Below are 19,715 nucleotides of genomic sequence, written 5' to 3'. Positions count from 1 at the left end.
ATTTTGGCCTGTCTGTTCAGGCCGTAAGTCGTATGAGGAATAGTTTAGGCAGCTGGATATTTATAGCTTAGAGAAGAGAAGATTGAAATGTGACATGATAGCTTATCTTTAAACATCTAAAGAGATGTCATGTAAAAGATGGAGCAAGCTTATTTTCTGCTGCTCCAGAGACTAAAATGAATCAACAGATTCAAACTGCAAGAAAAAAGGTATCACCTAAATATTAAGAAGAACTTTGTTTATCATAAGAGCTGATCACAACCAGAATATGCTGCTTCAGAGCGTGATGGACTCTCCATCTCTTTAAGCAGAGATTGGATGGGCACCTTTTGAGAGTGCTTTAGTTGTGTATTCCTGCATGGCAGGAGGTTGGACTATGATTCTGTGAGAGGAGAAAGAGTCTTCTAAAATCATGCTTAAGCTATGAAAACTAGATAATGAAGGACTGTATTCTCATCTCATTCCCCAATTTTATCTCTCCTGTGTTGATTTTGTATAGACTGTGGCCCGTTACAGACGGGCCTTTAAGTACAGACTCAGTCCGTACTAGGGTTAAAAAGGGGCGTCATTTCCGGACACCCCTAACCCTAGTACGGACTGAGTGTGTACAAAATGGCGGCTCCCCTTCCACATAGGGGCCGCCATGATGACGTCACGACCGTGCCGCCTCTATACGGGGTGGCATGGATGTGACGTCGTTGCTCCGCACCAGGGCGCTTAGTGCGCCCTTTCCACGGAGCACGAAGGAGCTCCGTTTCGGAGCTCCTTCCTGGTTTGCGTCGCTGGGCACAGCCTTTAGATGGCTGCGCCCAGCGACTCAAGGGAGAAAGGGGCCAAGCGGCCCCTTTCTCCTCCTCCCCACCGCTGCGGGGTGTCCTTGGAGCTTGGAGCCCCAAGGACACCCCTTTCCAGGCTGCGGGGAAGCGGCCTTTTGCCGCTTCCCCGCAGCCTGGAAAGCGGCGAATCGGGGCCTCAGAAAACTGCCGGTCTGGCAGCTGAGGCCCCGATACACCGGGGAAAGCAGCGCCTACAGGCCACCTCAAAGGGGCAGTCTGTAACGCGCCTGTGTCATCTGGTTTTTAATTTTGTGCCTCTTGGTATTAGAACAGTGCCAGGTAGGGTCACCTAATGAAGTCAGCAGTATGCTTAGGTTTGACAAGAAGGTGCTGTTCCCCACATGATTAACTATAGGAATCCACTTCTTTACACTGTGATTAGTTATGGTCACTGGTTTGGATGGCTTTAAATGGCGATTAAACTCTTGGATGAGTCTGTTAACAAATAGCATTGTGGTAGCTAAGTGATGCCTCCTAGTTTTGTGGCAGCACATTACAGAGGAGCAATTTTTGTGGGACTCGTTGCTGACCTCATGTGCACGTTTGTGGATTTGGTGGAAGTTACTGAGTTGACCAGTGTGTGAAGGAGTCCATTGGGGTTCTTCTTTAAAATGACAAGGATATATTCTTAGAAATGTAGCAATCTCAGTGAAGAAATACTTTAATTTATTAATTACTGAAATTAATCCATTAATTTCAAGGGAGTTCGATCTGGTTTCACACAGATTTATTGTGTGATTTCTAATCCATATTTAAATACCTAAAAGGATGTCATAGAATCATAGAATCGTACAGTTGGAAGAGACCGCAAGGGCCATCCAGTCCAACCCCCTGCCATGCAGGGACTCTCAATCAAAGCATCCCTGACAGATGGCCATCCAGCTTCTGTTTAAAGACCTCTAAGGAAGGAGAGACTCCACCACGCTCTGAAGGAATATGTTCCACTGTCGAACAGCCCTTCCTATCAGGAAGTTCCTCCTAATGTTGAGGCGGAATCTGTTTTCCTGTAGCTTGCATCCATTGTTCCGGGTCCTGTTCTTTGGAGCAGCAGAAAACAAGCTTGCTCCCTCCTGAATATGACATCCCTTCAAATATTTAAACAGGGCTATCATATCACCTCTTAACCTTCTCTTCTCAAGGCTAAATATCCCCAGCTTCCTAAGTTGTTCCTCATAGGGCATGGTTTCCAGACCCTTCACCATTAGTCACCCTCTTTTGGACATGCTCCAGTTTCTCAACATCCTTTCTGAATTGTGGAGCCCAGAACTGGACACTGTATTCCAGGTGGGGTCTGACCAAAGCAGAATAGAGTGGCACTGTTACCTCCCTCGATGTAGACACTATACTTCTATTGATGCAGCCTAAAATTACATTGGCCTTTTTAGCTGCATCATCACATTGTTAACTCATGTTCAGATTGTGGTCTACTTGGACTCCTACATCCCTTTTACATGTAGTCTCCTTAAACCAGGTGTCCCCCATCCTATATCTATGCATTTCGTTTTTCTGCCCTTACATTTTTCTGTGCTGAATATAATTTTTTGTTAGCTTTAGCCCAGCATTCCAGTTTATTCAGGTCATTTTGAATTTTGATCCTGTCCTCTGAGATGTTAGCTTCTTCTCCTAATTTGGTATCATCTGCAAGTTTGATAAGTAATTCTGTCATCCAAGTCATTGATAAAGATGTTGAATAGCACTGGGCCCAGGTCAGACCCCTGTGGGACCCCACTGGTCACTTCTCTCCAGGATGGAAAGAAGTCATTGTCGAGCACCCTTTGGGTTCAGCCAGACAATCAAATACAAATCCATGTAACAATTGCCTTATCTAGCCCACATTTTACAAGCTTGCTTGCAAGAATATCATGGGGAACCTTGTCAAAGGCTTTACTGAAATCAAAATATACTATATCCACAGCATTTCCTTCATTGTGTCATGTTGAAGATCAAGCAAGTTTGCTTTCTTCTGCTTCAAAAATCAAAACATGAACCAATGGATTCAAATTAAAAGAAAACAGATTCCACCAAAACTTTAAAAAATAATTAACAGTGGAATAAACTGCATGGAAGGGGAGTGCACTCTCCTTTTTGAGAAGTCTTTAAACAGAGGTTGAACAACTGTCTTTTAAGGAGCACTTTGGTTGTATGGCAGTGAGATGGGACTAGGTGGCCCTTGTGGACTCTTCCAACACACTGATTCTATAAGGAACAATAGGGTGTGGAGGATGCTCTCTCATAGGACAACGAGTAACTAAACAATACTTAGCACTGTGACTATCCAAACTGATCCATTATGTTCAACAGCCAAAACAGGAAATAAATCTGAACAAACCATAACAGATACAGTAAATTACCAGGATGATGTATAGTTTATATAAAATTATATAAGTCTATTCCTCATGAGTTGAATATGAATTTAAAACCAACAGTCACAACGTAAACAAAGCACAATGAGATTATAGATTTATTTGTATCATACCATCATGATTACAATAGAAATGCATGATACCTATGCTAAATTAATTTGCAGGCACCATGCATATGTAAGCATTGGGAAGGTTTATTCGCGTGTAGCATAACAAAGTTGCTTCAAAACTACATTTCCTAGGTAGTGAGCAGTAAGCTACAGAATCACAGAACCATAGAATTGGAAGAGACCACAAGGGCCATCCAGTCCAACCCCCTGCCATGAAACTGTGTACTACAGGCTCAGTTTAAAAATATATTTAAAAACAAAGATTTAAAATGCTATTTAATACCTTCTTTCTTAAAGGAACTCCAAGCTCCATGGCGTTGGGAACTGCAGATTCCACATTTCTCCTCCTTAGGTCCCCCTGTGGCCTAGAATGTTTGTACAAGTGATGCATTTCATTTGTGTTACATACCTGTTTATTTCTAAAAGTCCCACCTGTATACAGAATCACACTCATTTTGCACCTTGATAAATACCATTTGTACAATATTTGGAATACAGACAAGGGTAGCTTAGCAGCCAAGATGAAGGACATCATTTCTCTATTTCAGCAGTCTCGGGTTAAGAAACAAAACAGTGAATGTAATCTTCAAAAGAGAATAAATTTGCCCACATCTCTTTAGTTTCCATAGCATTTCATTTCCAGAATTTAAAAGCAAAGAACTCTTGCTTATTTGGGACAGTCCCCAGATTCTGTCTTCAGTTTTCAGATATCTCAATCTTCATGTCAGCCGAGACGGGAAACAGTGACCACAGTGCTATCAAATTTAATTTATATGTGTGGAAAACTGCCAAGGAAGTCCAACACAATCACTATGTATTGCAGAAGAAATAACTTCTCACAAATAAAAGTACTGCTAAAAGACTTTGGAAAATGGCAAGCAAGATTCAAGGTAAGACAAAATGATGCTTTTCACCCATGCACACTTGTACTATGGAATTCACCACCACAAACTGCAGCAATGGCCACCAGCTCAGACAAATGCATGAAAGATAATACTATCAATAGTGAGGGCATGATAGCGTGTAAATGATGGCTATATCCTACCTCCAATATTAAGACAGAGTCCCTCTCAGTAGTTGCCAGGAAATACAAGTGGGAAATGCTTTTGTCTCATAATCTGCTTGCAGGCTTACTAGAAATGAGAAACAGAATGCTGAACTAGACAGGCATTTGGTCTGATCGAGAAGCTCTTTCCTTATGTTCTTCTGACTAACGCGTCTCAATAGTTTGAACTCTGGTAACCAATTAAGTTATATAACAACATATGATTAGTTGTTCGTCTTCTGACTTCTTCAGTCTTCACAAACTACTGACAGATTTTACAGCTTCAAACTACTCCTTGACTCTTGAAATCTGCTTAACTCCTTTTTCAATTAGTTCAGATTCCAAGCATTAAAAAGAATGAAGTCAGTTTTACCTCACTGAGAAAGTTTTAATATCATTTTATATCATACTCAGATACCTGACTACCTCATACTATGAAGACCCTCCATACAAATAGCTGTGAAGTTTTGTTTTAAGGACCTAAATCAAAAACTGGCCAAATGTCTTCTTTACTTTTCCCTCTGAGCAGTTTCATATCACCCTGCACACACCAAAAAAGAAGGTTTGGAAGTGCTCCCAAGACCTCCAGAGCTGGTTTGGGGAGCACACGAAAGCCTGAAGTGATGGGAGATTCCTCCCTCCTGATGGCGCTTAATTCTACCATTCCATCAGCTGAGATCTTGCTCAAGGTATACACACTCAAATACTAAAATAAGAAGATGCCCAAACAAGGATACATAAAGGTCTCAAGAACTGTGGTGACTACCACTACATTAAACAAAAATTTCAGAAGCAGGCAAATTGTTGTACTCTCTCTCCAAATAATGGAGTTAAGGCCAAAAAGATTTTCCCCTGCTGTGTAACTTTTCTTTCAATTGGGATTTTCAAAATCTGGAGTCAATTTTTAAAAATCAGAGAAAAGGGCAAATAAAAAAATCCAAGCCAGGAAAGATTGGGGGCTTAATTTTATCAATTATTATTACTATAGTTTAGTTTTATAGCATTGTAAATGTACACAGTGCTGTACATACAAATGATCAAATCAATAAAAATTGAAACCTGCCAATGGCGTACAATCTACAAAATACATATAAAACAACAGGTAATAATATAAAATAGAATTGGTTAAAATAAACAGGCAGCAATTAAAAACAACAAAATCAACTATCCAAGCAAAAATCAGATAGATAATCAGGTGCATATGGGTATGTGAGGATAAACTTTCCTTCCCCATCCAAAGCTCCTTATTCCCAAATACTTCTTTGCAGCACATCTCACTTCGAATACCAGAATTGGGTGGGATGGTGGTCAGGCAAAGAAATGCCCCCACATTCTGTATGTTATTAGGGCAGGGACAGGTGTGGCTGCTGCTGTCACACCTAGATTAGCCCCGAGGCAAAATAGTATGTTTTGCCAGACTGATTTTGATGAAAACAGGCATATTTTTCAAAATGACGGGTTCTGTAATCAGCAGTCAATTAGGATAGTTTAATGTTAATAATAAACACATCGCAATAGTTGCTGTAACCTAGACCAACTGTAATGTCCAGACTATTTTTAAAAAACAATGCTGTATCTACAATAATAAATGAAGCATGGACTGAAATTCATAGACTGAACTACTACACAACGTAGTACCTTTGGAAGAACTTTTTGTAATGAATTTAGGAAACAGTCCTATGGGTGTCTACTCCCAAGTTAGCCCTGCTTAACAAAATGGAACTTTCTGGAGAGTAAACTTGAGAGGAGCGTGCTGCAGCTTTCATACAGCAAGAGTATCTATATTTCTTTCCAAATCAACTAGGCCAGACACTGCAAATTTTATCCAATGCTCATCACTGGCACAATATGTTGAATTAACCTCCCTAAAGAAACATTGTTTACGTGGAAAAGGAAGTGTTGACTCCAATCGAAGAAATGCAAGTCACAAAATACAAAATTCTATAAGCCAGTGAGACTGTACATTTGTCAACCACCTAAACCACAGTCTGGGGCTCTATGGGATGCATAAAACACAGTCTAGGACTCTTACCAAGTGCAGCTGTAAATAACAGATCATCTGCCTTTGAATTCAGGAGCAAGTAGTATCTTATCAGTAGGCAACTACTTAAAACATGTTGCCCTATACACAGAAAGTCAAGACAACCCAGAAAGCCAAGACAATTAAACAAGCATTGTTATGTCTCCATGGAGATCAGAAACTGCATATGATTAAGTTATTAACATTATTAGCCTTCATGCACAGTTAACACAATTTAAGAAGAGGCTGGATGGCCATCTGTCAGGGATGCTACAATGGTGTGTTCCTATATGACAGGGGGCTGGACTGGAGAGCCCTTATGGTCTCTTCCAACTCTACTGTAGTAAAAATAATATTTATCAAGACACACAAGGATCTAGTATAAATGTCATTCTGGGAAAGACTGCATTTCCAATGTCTACTTAAACCTTTTGCTAGATGCTGGTGGGTAGAAGGCAAATGAAAGGTGGGTAGAAGATAATGGTGAAGAGCGAGCCCATTTCTGGTAAGCCCTCTATTGGCTTTTGGAACTCTTGCAAACCAAACTATACTGGGAAAGAAATTGCAGCGCTGGGGCCAGTGAAGCTCCCATCACTCTCAACAACTTCAAACTGCCCTTCTTCTGATAAAAAGGGTGGGTTATCTCTACTAGAAGACTCCAAGAGCAGCAACACACTTTTAAAAATAGGTTAGAGTGGCACACTAGTGGGGTTAAAACCATTTGGGGGGCATTTCTAACAGCCTGCAGAGAGACAGTGTGATGTAGTGGTTTGAGCATTAGACACTGGCTCTGCAGATGAGGGTTTGATTCCCTGCTCGGGCATGAAACCCACTGTGTGATCTTGGGCAAGTTACATGCTCTCAGGGGAAGGGAATGGCAAACCTCCTCTGAACAAATCTTGCCATGAACATCCCATGAAAGTGATTGGGCAGCATATATTATTATTATTATTATTATTATTATTATTATTATTATTATTATTGGGTTGCTTTAGAGTTGTTATAAGCAGGAAATGACTTGAAGGCACACCACTCAACAATTATCAGCAACACACACATCTCATATTAAATCCTGAGCAGCATTTAGAATTAAGTCCAAGACCACTTTCTCCCTTGTCAGATCCATGGACAACAATAATTAAGAATCCTCTTTTTGGTGATGGGTATATGAATTTAGCCAGATGACATGAAGATAACTAAGGTTACCCATTACTAAAACATTGTTCCCTTGGATGCCTCTCTGATGTATAGTCAGCCTTCACATTTATGGTGTTGACTTTTGCATCTTTCATTATTCACAATTTGATAGGTTCTCTCTAGGAATCTCTACGTCTTCCAATACAACTCTATGGCCAGTGTCCGCCAGAAGTTGCGCTGGAGGACCACGAAATTCCTAGACAGAACACTTCTCCAGGCATTTGTAAGCCCTCCGGTCCTTCAGTGCAATTCTACGGTCAATTTCTGGCAGGTTCACCTTAGGGTTGCCATAAGCCAGAAATGAATTGAAGGCACACAAGAATAACAAAGGATGCCTGGGGGGCAGAAAATTGGGGCCCAGACTTGATGAAGTTTGCCCACATCAATACAGAACCTGCTGTGCATTTCTTAAGTAAGAGTGTACATAGTGTATTTAAAGAAGATTAGTTATGCCTTAACTTGTCAAAGACTCTGGACATACTCATTTTCTCTGTTTAAAATGCAGAACTGATAATTGGGATTCACAAGAAATAAATTACACCACAAAAGTGCAAGTCAGCCCATCCCTATTATAATTCAACTTTCCATAACAATATTTAAAAAGGACACAATAGTTGTTATAGCTGGCTATATAAAACATGCAGGGGCACTTTAAAATACAATTATGATTTCAAGACACTGCTGCTGTGTATTCAAGCAGATACAAAGTCAAATAAATTCTAAGTTACATGGGGCCAAAAAAAGATAACGCGTGTTCTCTATTTGTTGCACACATAATCACCGGGAAATCCGGAGTCCTCACTAATATATAAGGTTGACTTCAAAAGTATTTGTCACCAGGTAGATACAGACAAGAACAGCAGAACCAAGACATTTCTACAAGAACTTCTCTCTGTGTAGGTTAAGCTTTCAAACACTTATGAACAAAACCCAGGATCACTACTTAACAGATATAAGTTTCCCAGTCACTATTTATCAACAGATTGCCTTGACAGGCAAGAACATTAGAGACAGACTCCTCAGTAAGCAGGAACATCTTACAGCAGATCTGCAGTGCCTGAATTTTCTATACTTCATTTGATTTGGCTGCCTATTACAACCCTTTAGGAACAGTCTTCATTTCAGCAAACGTGTTCTTCAAAATTAACCTAAAGACAATGCCAGCACACATCTGCACACAAAAAACTGTTCAGACTAACCACAATTTAAGCACATGCACAAACGTAACAATTAGAATCTGATTCGCTCACCAGCATGGATTACAATGTTCACTTTACCTAAAATATATTTTAAATGGCAAGTCTGCCCTGTTCAAACTTTGCTTGAGGTCCAAAACATACTGCAGAAATAATCCAGTTTGAGACCACTTCAACTGCCCTGGTTCACTGATAGAAAATCCTGAGAATTGTTTATTGTGGCACCAGAGCTCTCTGACAGAGAAGGCTAAATGTCTCACAAAATTCCCAGGATTCCCTAGCAGTGAGCTAGGGCAGTTAAAGTGGTTTCAAACTGCATTATTTCTGCAGTGTGTTTTGGACCCAGGATTACTATTTATTTAGTTAACTGGTGTATGCCCTGCCTTCTCCCAAAGGCATGACGAAAGTATCATACAATGCAACTTATTTCCAGGTAGTTTGAAGGCAAACAACAACAGAGTTGGCACAGGACTGCAGCCACAGCTGCACACCCTACAATATCAATACATCCTATGTTCAAAGGAAGTATTCAAATGGAGAAGAGTACTTGCTATCAAGAACATGGTTTAAAAATATTTTAACCTTTAACATTAGGAACGGGATTGTATCTTAACTATCCTGTGCCATGAATCAAACGAAGAAAAAAACAAAGCATGTGTTCTGAGCACTATATCTGCCTTATTGAATCATGAGATCTGTTGTCAGCAATAAGTGCTAGCACTTAGAACATATGGAGGAAATCCTAGAAAAACTCGCAAATCCTAGAAAGTTTGAATATAATGTTGATTACAACTGAAGTGAGATGTTTTAAAGACTTTACTAGCCAAATATAATTTGCAAAAATGATTTAGAATATTAGGATCCAAAACAAAAAACAAATCACACAAATTGTATGTACTAGGAAGAAGCTCTGGAATGAGCACCACACTCAGCAAACCAGTCTGCACACTTTCTAGCGAACTGCTTTTGAAACTAGTTCAAGTACCAGCATCATCAATGCACATGTGATTTTACATAACAAAGAAGTCCCACCCCAAGGAGCTTATGATTTAATTTACAATGTGAATAAACACAAAGCTTTTTTTTTAAGTTTGCTCAAGGGCTTGCAAGGTCCCAGTGGAATTTCTGCCTTTTCCCCTCTGTACACCAAAGCTTGTGATAGATGTTACTTGCTGTACAAAAGGAAGAAACAAAAATTCTGCTGGGTCCTTGTAAGCCCTTGAGCACACTTAAAAGTAGCTAGTTTTATTATATTCATGTTGTAAATGTTTGTTCGGCTCTGTGAGCTCAGTTTTTTGTTGTTCTTCAAAATGCTATGCACATTGTTTGCTATATATATATATATATATATATATATATATATATATATATAAAATCAGCAACAATAAATGCTATAAAATATTACAAACACTTTAAATATCCTAGACATTTATTTATTTATTCGAAGCCATGAAGCTTCAAAGCCTGAAGAGATTATGATGTGCAAAGACAGGAGACATTTATTTTATTCATTTCAAATAAATATTAGAATTCAGTTTAGAAGAAATGGTATGTAATCCATCTGTTTTCAGATATGGCTACATAAAGCAGAATGATTAAATGGCTGAAATCTTCAAGTACGGGTCAGAAATTGACTGTGTAATCTCATGCATGTTAACTCCCACCATCTTCAATGGTGAAAATGTGTGCAAAGAATAGTAACCTGAGAGAATGTTTTGCAGTCAACTACCTGAGAACTAAGTAAACACTGAAACCAACAACAACTTTTAAAGAAACCATTTCCATTGGAAAAGATCTTCAAGTAACAAACAAGATAACTGTTACATGGATTTGTAACTGGTTGACCGGCCGAACCCAAAGGGTGCTCAACAATGGCTCCTTTTCATCCTGGAGAGAAGTGACCAGTGGGCTCCCACAGGGCTCTGTCCTGGGCCCAGTGCTATTCAACATCTTTATCAATGACCTGGATGACAGAATTGGGAGCATACTTATCAAATTTGCAGATGACACCAAATTAAGAGGAATAGCTAATACCCCAGAGGACAGGATCAAGATTCAAAATGACCTGAATTAATAATAATTATTATTATTATTATTATTATTTATATCCCGCCTTTCCGCAGATCAAGGCGGCTTACAGTATAAAATGCAACAGTACAATAAAACCAACAAGAAAATTACAGTTAGAATAACAAGCACAGATTAAAATAACAATGTCCAGCTAGCTTGTCCTTTAATCTCTGCCCAGCATTCAGCTGCACGCATTATCACTTCCACCTACCTCTCTGACCACATCTCTCCTGTGTTGGCATCCCTTCACTGGCTCCCTCTCCCGTTCCGCATTCAGTATAAGCTCCTGCTGTCGACATTCAAAGCCCTCCATGGACTGGCCCCTCCTTACTTATCAGACCTTCTTTCTCCTCACCTTCCCACCAGGGCCCTCCGTTCTGGTAGTCAAGGGTTCCTGTCTCAGCCCAGGATTTCCTCTGCCCCATCCCGGATTCGCCCCTTTTCACTTGCCGCCCCTCACTCCTGGAACCTTCTTCCTCCACAAGCAAGAGCCATCACTTCTTTAACCAGCTTCAAAACGGAGTTGAAAACCATCCTGTTCAGAGAAGCCTTCCCAGGCATCACATAATTGTCGCTTACTATCTGATGTTCTGTTGTTGACTGTTTATCGATCCACTTCTTGTATTGCTCTGTACTGTATATGTATTATCCTACTTGTGAGTATGTATTTTCCCTGGATAATGATTAACCTTCCATTTTGAAGCCAAGCCCTCCCTCCTGTCCATCTGCCTTGGTCCAGGCCTCGGAGGTTGAGAGGAACTGCTGGACCTCTTACCCTTTCCCGTCACCACTCCCTTCTCCTTCTGTGTCATGTCTTTTTAGATTGTAAGCCTGAGGGCAGGGAACCGTCTAACTAAAAAGATTGCATGTACAGCGCTGTGTAAATTTACAGCGCTTCATAAATAAAGGTTAATAATAATAATAATAATAAAACAATAACAGTGCAATAACAGTGGGGGGGAGGGGAGGCAGCATCGAGGACAGTTAGGGGAAAGCCTGTTGGAATAAAAAGGTTTTTAACCCCTTTTTAAACTGGTCAAGGGAGGTGGTCGAGCGGAGCTCGCCGGGAAGCGAGTTCCAGAGCTGAGGGGCCGAGGTGGAAAAGGCCCTCTGCGTTGTTATAACATATTGCGCGTCTGGAACTCTCAGTAATTGCTTCCCGGCAGATCTGACTAGAAAGCTGGGCCAAAGTTAACAAAATGAAATTCAACATGGAGAAATGTAAGGTATTGCACTTAGGGCGGAAAAATATAATGCACAGATATAGGATGGGTGACACCTGGCTGAATGAAACTACGTGTGAAAGGGATCTAGGAGTCCAAGTAGACCACAAGTTGAACATGAGTCAACTGTGTGATGCGGCAGCTAAAAAGACCAATGCAATTTTAGGCTGCATCAATAAAAGTATAGTGTCTAGATCAAGAGAAGTAATAGTGCCATTGTATTCTGCTTTGGTCAGGCCCCACCTAGAATATTGTGTCCAGTTCTGGGCGCCACAATTCAGAAAGGACATTGAGAAACTGGAGCGTGTCCAAAGGAGGGGGACAAAAATGGTGAAGGGTCTGGAAACCATGCCCTATGAGGAACGACTTAGGGAGCTGGGGATGTTTAGCCTGGAGAAAAGAAGGTTAAGAGGTGATATGATAGCCCTGTTTAAATATTTGAAGGGATGTCATATTGAGGAGAGAACAAGCTTGTTTTCTTCTGTTCCAGAGAACAGGACCCAGAACAATGGATGCAAGCTACAGGAAAAGAGATTCCACTTAAACATTAGGAGGAACTTCCTGACAGTAAGGGCTGTTCGACAGTGGAACGCACTCCCTCGGAGGGTGATAGAGTCTCCTTCCTTGGAGGTCTTTAAACAGAGGCTGGATGGCCATCTGTCAGGGATGCTTTGATTTGGATTTCCTGCATGGCAGGGGGTTGGACTGGATGGCCCTAGTGGTATCTTCCAACTCTACGATTCTATGATTAAAAAATTCAAAGGCTAGAAAACCCCAGTATTTATTTAGTACTTAATCTCTGATTGGAACAGTATAAATTCTAAGCGAAACTATGTTTTCTAAAGCCACATTAATGTTCAAGTTTCCTTTGCTGTTGTTATGTGCCTTCAAGTCCTTTCTGAACAGGTTGCCTTGGCAAGATATCTTCAAAGGGGGCTTGCCACTGCCTTCCTCTGAGGCTGAGACTTGTCCAAAGTCACTCGATTAGTTTCCATAGCCAATCGAAGACTTGAACCTTGGTCTCCCAGAGTCCTAGTGCAACACTCAAACTACTACGCCACACAGGTTCCTTACTTACAGTGATTTCTTTGAAAACTTGTCTAACAGTCTATAATTTATCACCTGAACCAGTGAACACCCATTTTACACAAAAAAGTCTCTTTAACAGATTCAACGCAACACTCAATGATAAAAATAATAAATTCTCTAGACTATCCTGTCCCAACCTAGCACCTTCGAGTAATCTGGGGCTACAACTATTCACTATGCTGACGCTGCCCATGCTGGCATGGGATAATGGAAGCTCTATTTCTGTATATATGCAGGGTATCAAGTCGGGGAAGGCTGTTCTTGACATATATGTCACCTGTTGCATCAAATATGGCTACAGTTTCTCTCTCAGTGCATCTCAAGAATGGAATGAAATCTGCAAAAGCTCGTACCAACATATATAAGTCTTAAAGGTGCTGAAAGATTTCTTTCCCCCTTTCCTTTTCATGATCTCAAGTAACCTAAGAAAAGGTGTCCTATCCATATCAGCATAGATTATCTATAGCACTTTTTATAAGCCTGAATACCACCATCTAACAGTGTCTTCAAGCACTTTTAAGGTCACAAGTATCTCTGGATATAGCAATATAGGGAAATATTGGCTGATGTCAACACACTGTCTTTTAAAACCTTACACAAACAAAGCTTACTGTAGATAATGTGCTTTAAAATATTCCTTTTCAATTAAGAGGAAAGCCATGGTTGTTCTGTTGACTGTTTCTTGCTTGTGAGAAGACACTTCAAGATCTGTACTATATATCCACATTATTACTATTTTCTACAGTGTGGTGAAAAAACTGCACAAGGTGGCAAAATATTATAGCCTGTACACTGAAGTTTAGTGACGTACTGAAAATATGTTGCTGAAAGTAGCGCTAGATGGCAAATGTTCTATTTGAAAAACCAATCTGAATCTATTATACATTGTGTTCCCTTTAGCTGGCATTCCAAAATTAACAATATTCCAAAAACCAAAACTTTATTCAAGGATGGCTGAGATAGTGACACCTTAGCTTTCTGATGGTTCATAAAATCAGAGCTGGAAGAAACCACAAGGGCCATCCAAGCCAATCCCCTGCCATGCAGAAACTCACAATCAAAGCAGATGGCCATCCAGCCTCTGTTCAAAAACCTCCAAAGGAAAAAAACCACACCACTCTTGGAGGGAGTGTGTTCCACTCTCAAACAGCTCTTACTGTCTGGAAGTTCTTTCTAATGTTGAGGTGGAATCTCTTTTCCTCTAGTTTGAACCCACTGCTAAGGGTCCTATTTTCCAAAACAGCAGAAAACAAGCTTGCTCCATCCTCAATATGACACCCTTTCAAATATTTAAACAGGGCTAGCATATCACCTCTTCACCTTCTCTTCTCCAGGTTAAATATACCCAATTCATGAACAACATTATTAAAAATACTGTATAAAACTATCTTCAGGCTATGTGTATAAGGGGTATATGAAACAAATATATTTTGTGTTTAGACTTGGGTCTCATTTTCAAGATATCTCATTATGTATATATATACAAATGCAGATATTCCAAAATCCAAAAAAAACCAACCCGAAACCAAAACATCACTAGACTCAAGCATTTTGAATAAGGATACTCAACTTGTATAGACTATATCTGAGAAAAGATGAGCCAATCATTTAATACGTTTCTTGAATTATTGGCCAAAGCAATTTGCCAAGAAGATCCATAGAAAGTATAAATTTCAAACCAGTAACATTTGTCAGTAGTCTTCATCAAAGTAAGAAACAATTCCACTAAACTTAATATTCAGTATTTGTTAGCATACTCCTGTTTTTACAGAGACAAGTTCCAAGAATTTTAATCCTTTTTCAAATACAAGGCCTTACAGATATACTGCACAGATGCTTGTGTACAAGATTTCACGTTTTACTGTCTGTAAGGGCTTACATTGTAAGTAAACACATAGATCCCCAACCAAAGATGTCCATATTTAACTCACAATAAAACTACCACCAAGAAAGAAATAGGTATTTCAGTGTAATTTAGCAGACCTGAGATTTATGCCTACACTTCTTTAAAACGTATTAAGGTTCTCATCAGATTTACACATGACCCATACATATGTACTATATATACCCGACTATAAGTCGACCTCACGTATATGTCGAGGGCAAATTTTGGAGGCAGAATTATGGATTTTGCCATGACCCCTTGGATAAATTGAGGTTAAAACGTAGAGACATGCAACAAAAGATCTAAATGATGAAGCAAAGGAACACAATGCCAAAGATTGTGCAAAATTATGGCAGGTATAACTGTTTTGTCTCACACTAAAGCCTGGATGCAAGAGAAAGTAGAGGGAGGTCAGTGCTTCCAGGGCAAATGGCACTCTGTTCCCTTTTTAAATAAGAGTGAAAATATAGTATTTACATTGACTCTTGGATAAGTTGACCTAGGTTTTTGAGGTCAATTATTTGACTAAGATTTTTAGACATATATATGAGTATATACAGTAAGTATAGATTTCCTAAAAGGTATCAGCAAGCAAATTAAACAATGATAACAAGAGAAGGGCTGTGAAAGTTGTTTCTATAGGACTCTCACATGAGCACCTACTCTTAACATTAAGTGCACATACATTCTCACTACTTGGAGAACTCCACATCTAATCCCAAAACAAACTTTGCTGAAACCCCGCTATTTCAACAATAAGAATTCCAGACATTCTGATTAAAACCAAATGTTAAAAAAATAGTAGTGGATCTCAAAGTGCTGCCACTAACTATATTGTTTGACTGACATTCTGCACTGAGCTCCCATTAGATACTAATGCACACATCCAGGTTTCATTTATCCAATAAATCAGGCCTCCACAAGTTGGCAGTAGGTAGGGACCAAAATTAAAATAGGGTAAACTTTTTGGGATGCAGATAGGTTTTAATATTAATATTTATTAATTAACAATAATTAATATTAATTTTGTCCTCCTCCTCCTCTGCGTAGTCCTCTGCAAGAGAAAGCCAAGCAGCAAAGGAGCCTTGCCCATCCTTCTCCTCTTCTGCCCAGCCTTCTCCTTGGGAGAAGGCTGAGTGATGGAGGGGCCCTGAGGGGCAAGCATTTGCTCCTCTTCCTCCTCCTCTGTCCAGCCTTCTCCTCAGGAGAAAGCTGGGTAGTAGAGAAGCCACGCAGGGTGAGCATTTGCCCTTCCTCCTCTGCATGCCACTCTCCTCAGGAGAAGGCTGAGCAGTGGAGGAGCCTTGAAGTTGTTCTACATCCTGGTGGGTCTCCCAAAATTCTTTGGTGGGCTGGATTCAGCCCTCGGGCCACATGTTGTGCAGACCTGCTATAAATGAAGAACAAGAATAGTATTGCACAGAACAATAAAGACAGCACAACTTTCTCCTCAAAGAGAAAGACATAGTTCTTGGAAGTCTCAAGATTTCTGGAGCACCAAAACAAATTTGACTAAGAACGCTTTGTTTTAATAAATAAGTAAACAACAGAAGAAAAGGGCTCTATCCCATTGCCCTCACCTTCCGCCCCTCAAGAGCTTAAATAACCATTCTAAAGTCATCTAATGTTCAGCCCACAAAAATGTCCAGAGATATCATTTGTGCTCCCTGAGAAGACTCATTTGCATCAAAACTTTCCAAGGCAAGGAACAAGCCATCTTTGCTGACTGTTTAAAAAAAAGAGAGAATGGCTTTAATGGTATTAAAAATCCTGTGTAGCCTGTAACCTGTGTCACTGAGGAGCCAGGAAAACCCTTCCACCAAACCAAAGGAAGGAGTCGTATCAGTTATTCTATCAATTTCTATGGAAGAACTGAGCAAGATCTTAAACGGTAAAGCTATAACTCTGAACACTAATGTGAGGATTGTGGAAGGCACTATATTCCCCGTCACCATGGACGAATGTGAGAGCTGGACAGTGAAGAAAGCTGACAGAAAGAAAATCAATTCATTTGAGAAGAGTGCTGAGGCTACCTTCCCCACTCCCTTCTCCTTCTGTGTCAGGTCTTTTTAGATTGTAAGCCTGAGGGCAGGGAACCGTCCAGTTAAAAAGATTGTATGTACAGCGCTGTGTAAATTTACAGCGCTTCATAAATAAAGATTAATAATAATAATACCATGGACAGCCCAGGCTGTATGCATACTGCAGAAATAATCCAGGTTGACACCACTTTAACTGCCATGGCTGAATGCTGTGGATTTCAGAGAATTGTAGTTTGTTGTGGCACCAGAGCTCTCTGAGAGAGAAAGCTAAATGTCTCACAAAACCACAATTCCCAGAATTCCATTGCAATGATCCATGGCAGTTAAAAGTGGTGTCAACCTGGATTATTTCTGCAGCGTAGTTGTAGGCCAAGAAGACAAACAAATTGGTTGTAGAACATATCAAGCCTGAACTCTCCCTGGAGGTCAAGATGATCAAACTGAGACTGTCACACTTTAGCCACATTATGAGAAAACATATCATCATTGAAATGACAATGCTAGGAAAGGCAGTAGAAAGAGAAGATGACCACATGCCAGATAGACAGACTGGATCAAGGAGGACACAGGCCTGAGACTCTAGGAGCTGAGCAAACAGATTGAGGAGAGGGGGTCTTGGAGATGTCTCATCCACAGAGTCACCATGAGCTGAGATCAACTTGACAGCCATTAACAACAGCCACAACAAGCCATGTTCAGCCCACACAAACTTCCAGAGATGGGTGAGCTGCATCAAAACTTTCCAAACCAAAGAACTCGTCATTCTTTTTCCACAGCATTAAGAACCCTGCATAAGCTGCATCACTGAGGAGCCAGGAAAGAAAAGGAAAAGCCTCAACCCAGCCAAGGGAAGGAGGGAATCCTATCAGTCATTTGATATGAGAGTGCCACTTCCTACCTGCGTAAGACTGAAGGAACATACAGGAAAAGAAAGGCTCTTTACAGGCTTCAACGCTGACAAAGGACAGCCAGTGTGGTTTGAGCATTGGACGGTGACTCTGGAGACCAGGGTTCAAATCCCAGCTGGCGCATGTAAACCCACAAGGGATGTCTAAGGGTTGGATCCTGGGTTAGAAATGGAGTCCAACAATATCTAAATGGCTACGTTTACCCAGCCTGATACACCGCAATGGCGAAATCAGTCTGTGTCCATCTACCCATGGAACTGTGTGTCTGCTCAGAGCCCCCTCACTCCTTGCCAGAGACCTCTTTCAGTATCTCTATCTTGTATCTTGGCTCAGGGACAGGAAAAAGACCCTCTCTCTAAGCCAACTGCCATGGCCCTGGCCTCCCTGGCAGAGAGGAGAGAAGCAGACCCAAAACACATTGCAGAAATCACCCAGTTCGAGACCGCTTTAACTGCCCTGGCTCAATGCTAGGGAATCCTGGGAACTGTAGTTTTGTGAGACATTTAGCCTTCTCTGCCAGAGAGCTCTGGTGCCACAACAAACTACAATTCCCAGGATTCCCTAACAATGAGCCAGGGCAGTTAAAGCAGGTGTCTTTTGGACCCCTGAGGCAAAGTCTGCTGGACGTAATCCCCTTCCCTTGTGTGCCATGTTTTTAGACTGGAGCCTGAGGGCAGGGAACTGTCTACTGATCTCTAAGCCGCTCTGAGGACGTTTCTAAAGGACGGGCTATCGATGAATATTAAAGGAGAGTGCTTTGAGTTGTGGACAACAACTCTGGAGCTGAGCCTTGGAAGCCCACTGAGAGGCCTGGGTCGAGTCACACTCTCTCAGCCTCCTCACGGCAAAACCCCTCTGAAGACGCTTGGCCATGACAGGGCTGGCTCCGCTCCGCTCCGGGCCCCAAACAAACTCCAACTCCCAGAATTCCATAGCCTTGATCCAGGAAAAGAGTTAAAGCGGTTCCAACCCGGGTTATACCCCAGTGCGGATGCAGCCCTTACCTTCCGGACCCCTTTGTAGATGTAGAAGTAGAGCTCCCGGCCGACATTGAAGCAGAGCCGGTCCCCGTTGCCGCTCTGGTCGTTGACGTTGACGAAGGAGACGCGGACCGGGTTGGAGCCCTGGGAGTTGAAGGGCACCCGGTTGGGGCGGCTGTACTCGGAGTGGCTGAGCAGCTTGTAGAGCCCCTCGCGGGTGGTGAACTGGGTCTTAATCTCGTTCATCTCCTTCCCTCCTCCTCCCTCCGCCGCCATCTTGGAAAGGAGCATTCATCCTGGGCCCCCTCCTCCCCTCCCCTCCAGTGCCCGGATGTAAGGGCCAGCGCGCAGGCGCGATCCAAGAGGAGAGGAAGAACGCGTCCCTCCCGGTCCGGCACCGAAAGGAGACTACAGAGAGGCGCTCGCGCCCAAGGGGGAGGAGCCTCGGCCCTGCCCCTGTTTACCGCGGCCCCGCGCAGGCGCAGTAGCTCGGCCTCTGAAGAAGGGTGTTGAGGCTCCGCGCAGGCGCAGTAGCTCGGCCTCTGGAGAAGGGTGCTGAGGCTCCGCGCAGGCGCAGTAGCTCGGCCTATGGAGAAGGGTGCTGAGGCTCCGCGCAGGCGCAATAGGTCTGATGCTGAGGCTGGGCTGAGGAGCCACGGCTAAGGAAGTAGTACGCATGCGCAGTGGCAAGCAACGGTTGCCCTCATCGTTGTGATACACGACACACTGCAGAGATAATCCACTTTCAGGC

General features: G+C 41.7%; 1 protein-coding gene across 4 annotated transcripts in view; it reads right to left on the bottom strand.

Annotated features, from left to right (window-relative positions):
• The window catches only part of WDR20 (WD repeat domain 20), a 65,644-nt gene extending 46,307 nt beyond the window's left edge, over positions 1-19,337 (bottom strand). For all 4 annotated transcript variants that reach the window (XR_016281027.1, XM_089522560.1, XM_089522563.1 and 1 more), the window contains exon 1: positions 18,989-19,337. Coding sequence is in view for 3 of the 4 variants with exons in the window: in XM_089522560.1 (XP_089378686.1) it covers positions 18,989-19,255 (267 nt within the window). In the remaining variant the exon portion in view is untranslated. The remainder of the gene's footprint in view (positions 1-18,988) is intronic.
• Positions 19,338-19,715: the final 378 nt, after the last annotated feature.

Source organism: Sceloporus occidentalis, unplaced genomic scaffold, assembly GCF_023333645.1.
Source record: "Sceloporus occidentalis isolate IW3139 unplaced genomic scaffold, rSceOcc1.0.p SCAF_4, whole genome shotgun sequence".
Lineage (NCBI taxonomy): Eukaryota > Metazoa > Chordata > Lepidosauria > Squamata > Phrynosomatidae > Sceloporus > Sceloporus occidentalis.
The sequence above is the reverse complement of the archived record's forward strand: the minus strand, read 5'-3'. Positions and strand labels throughout refer to the sequence as shown.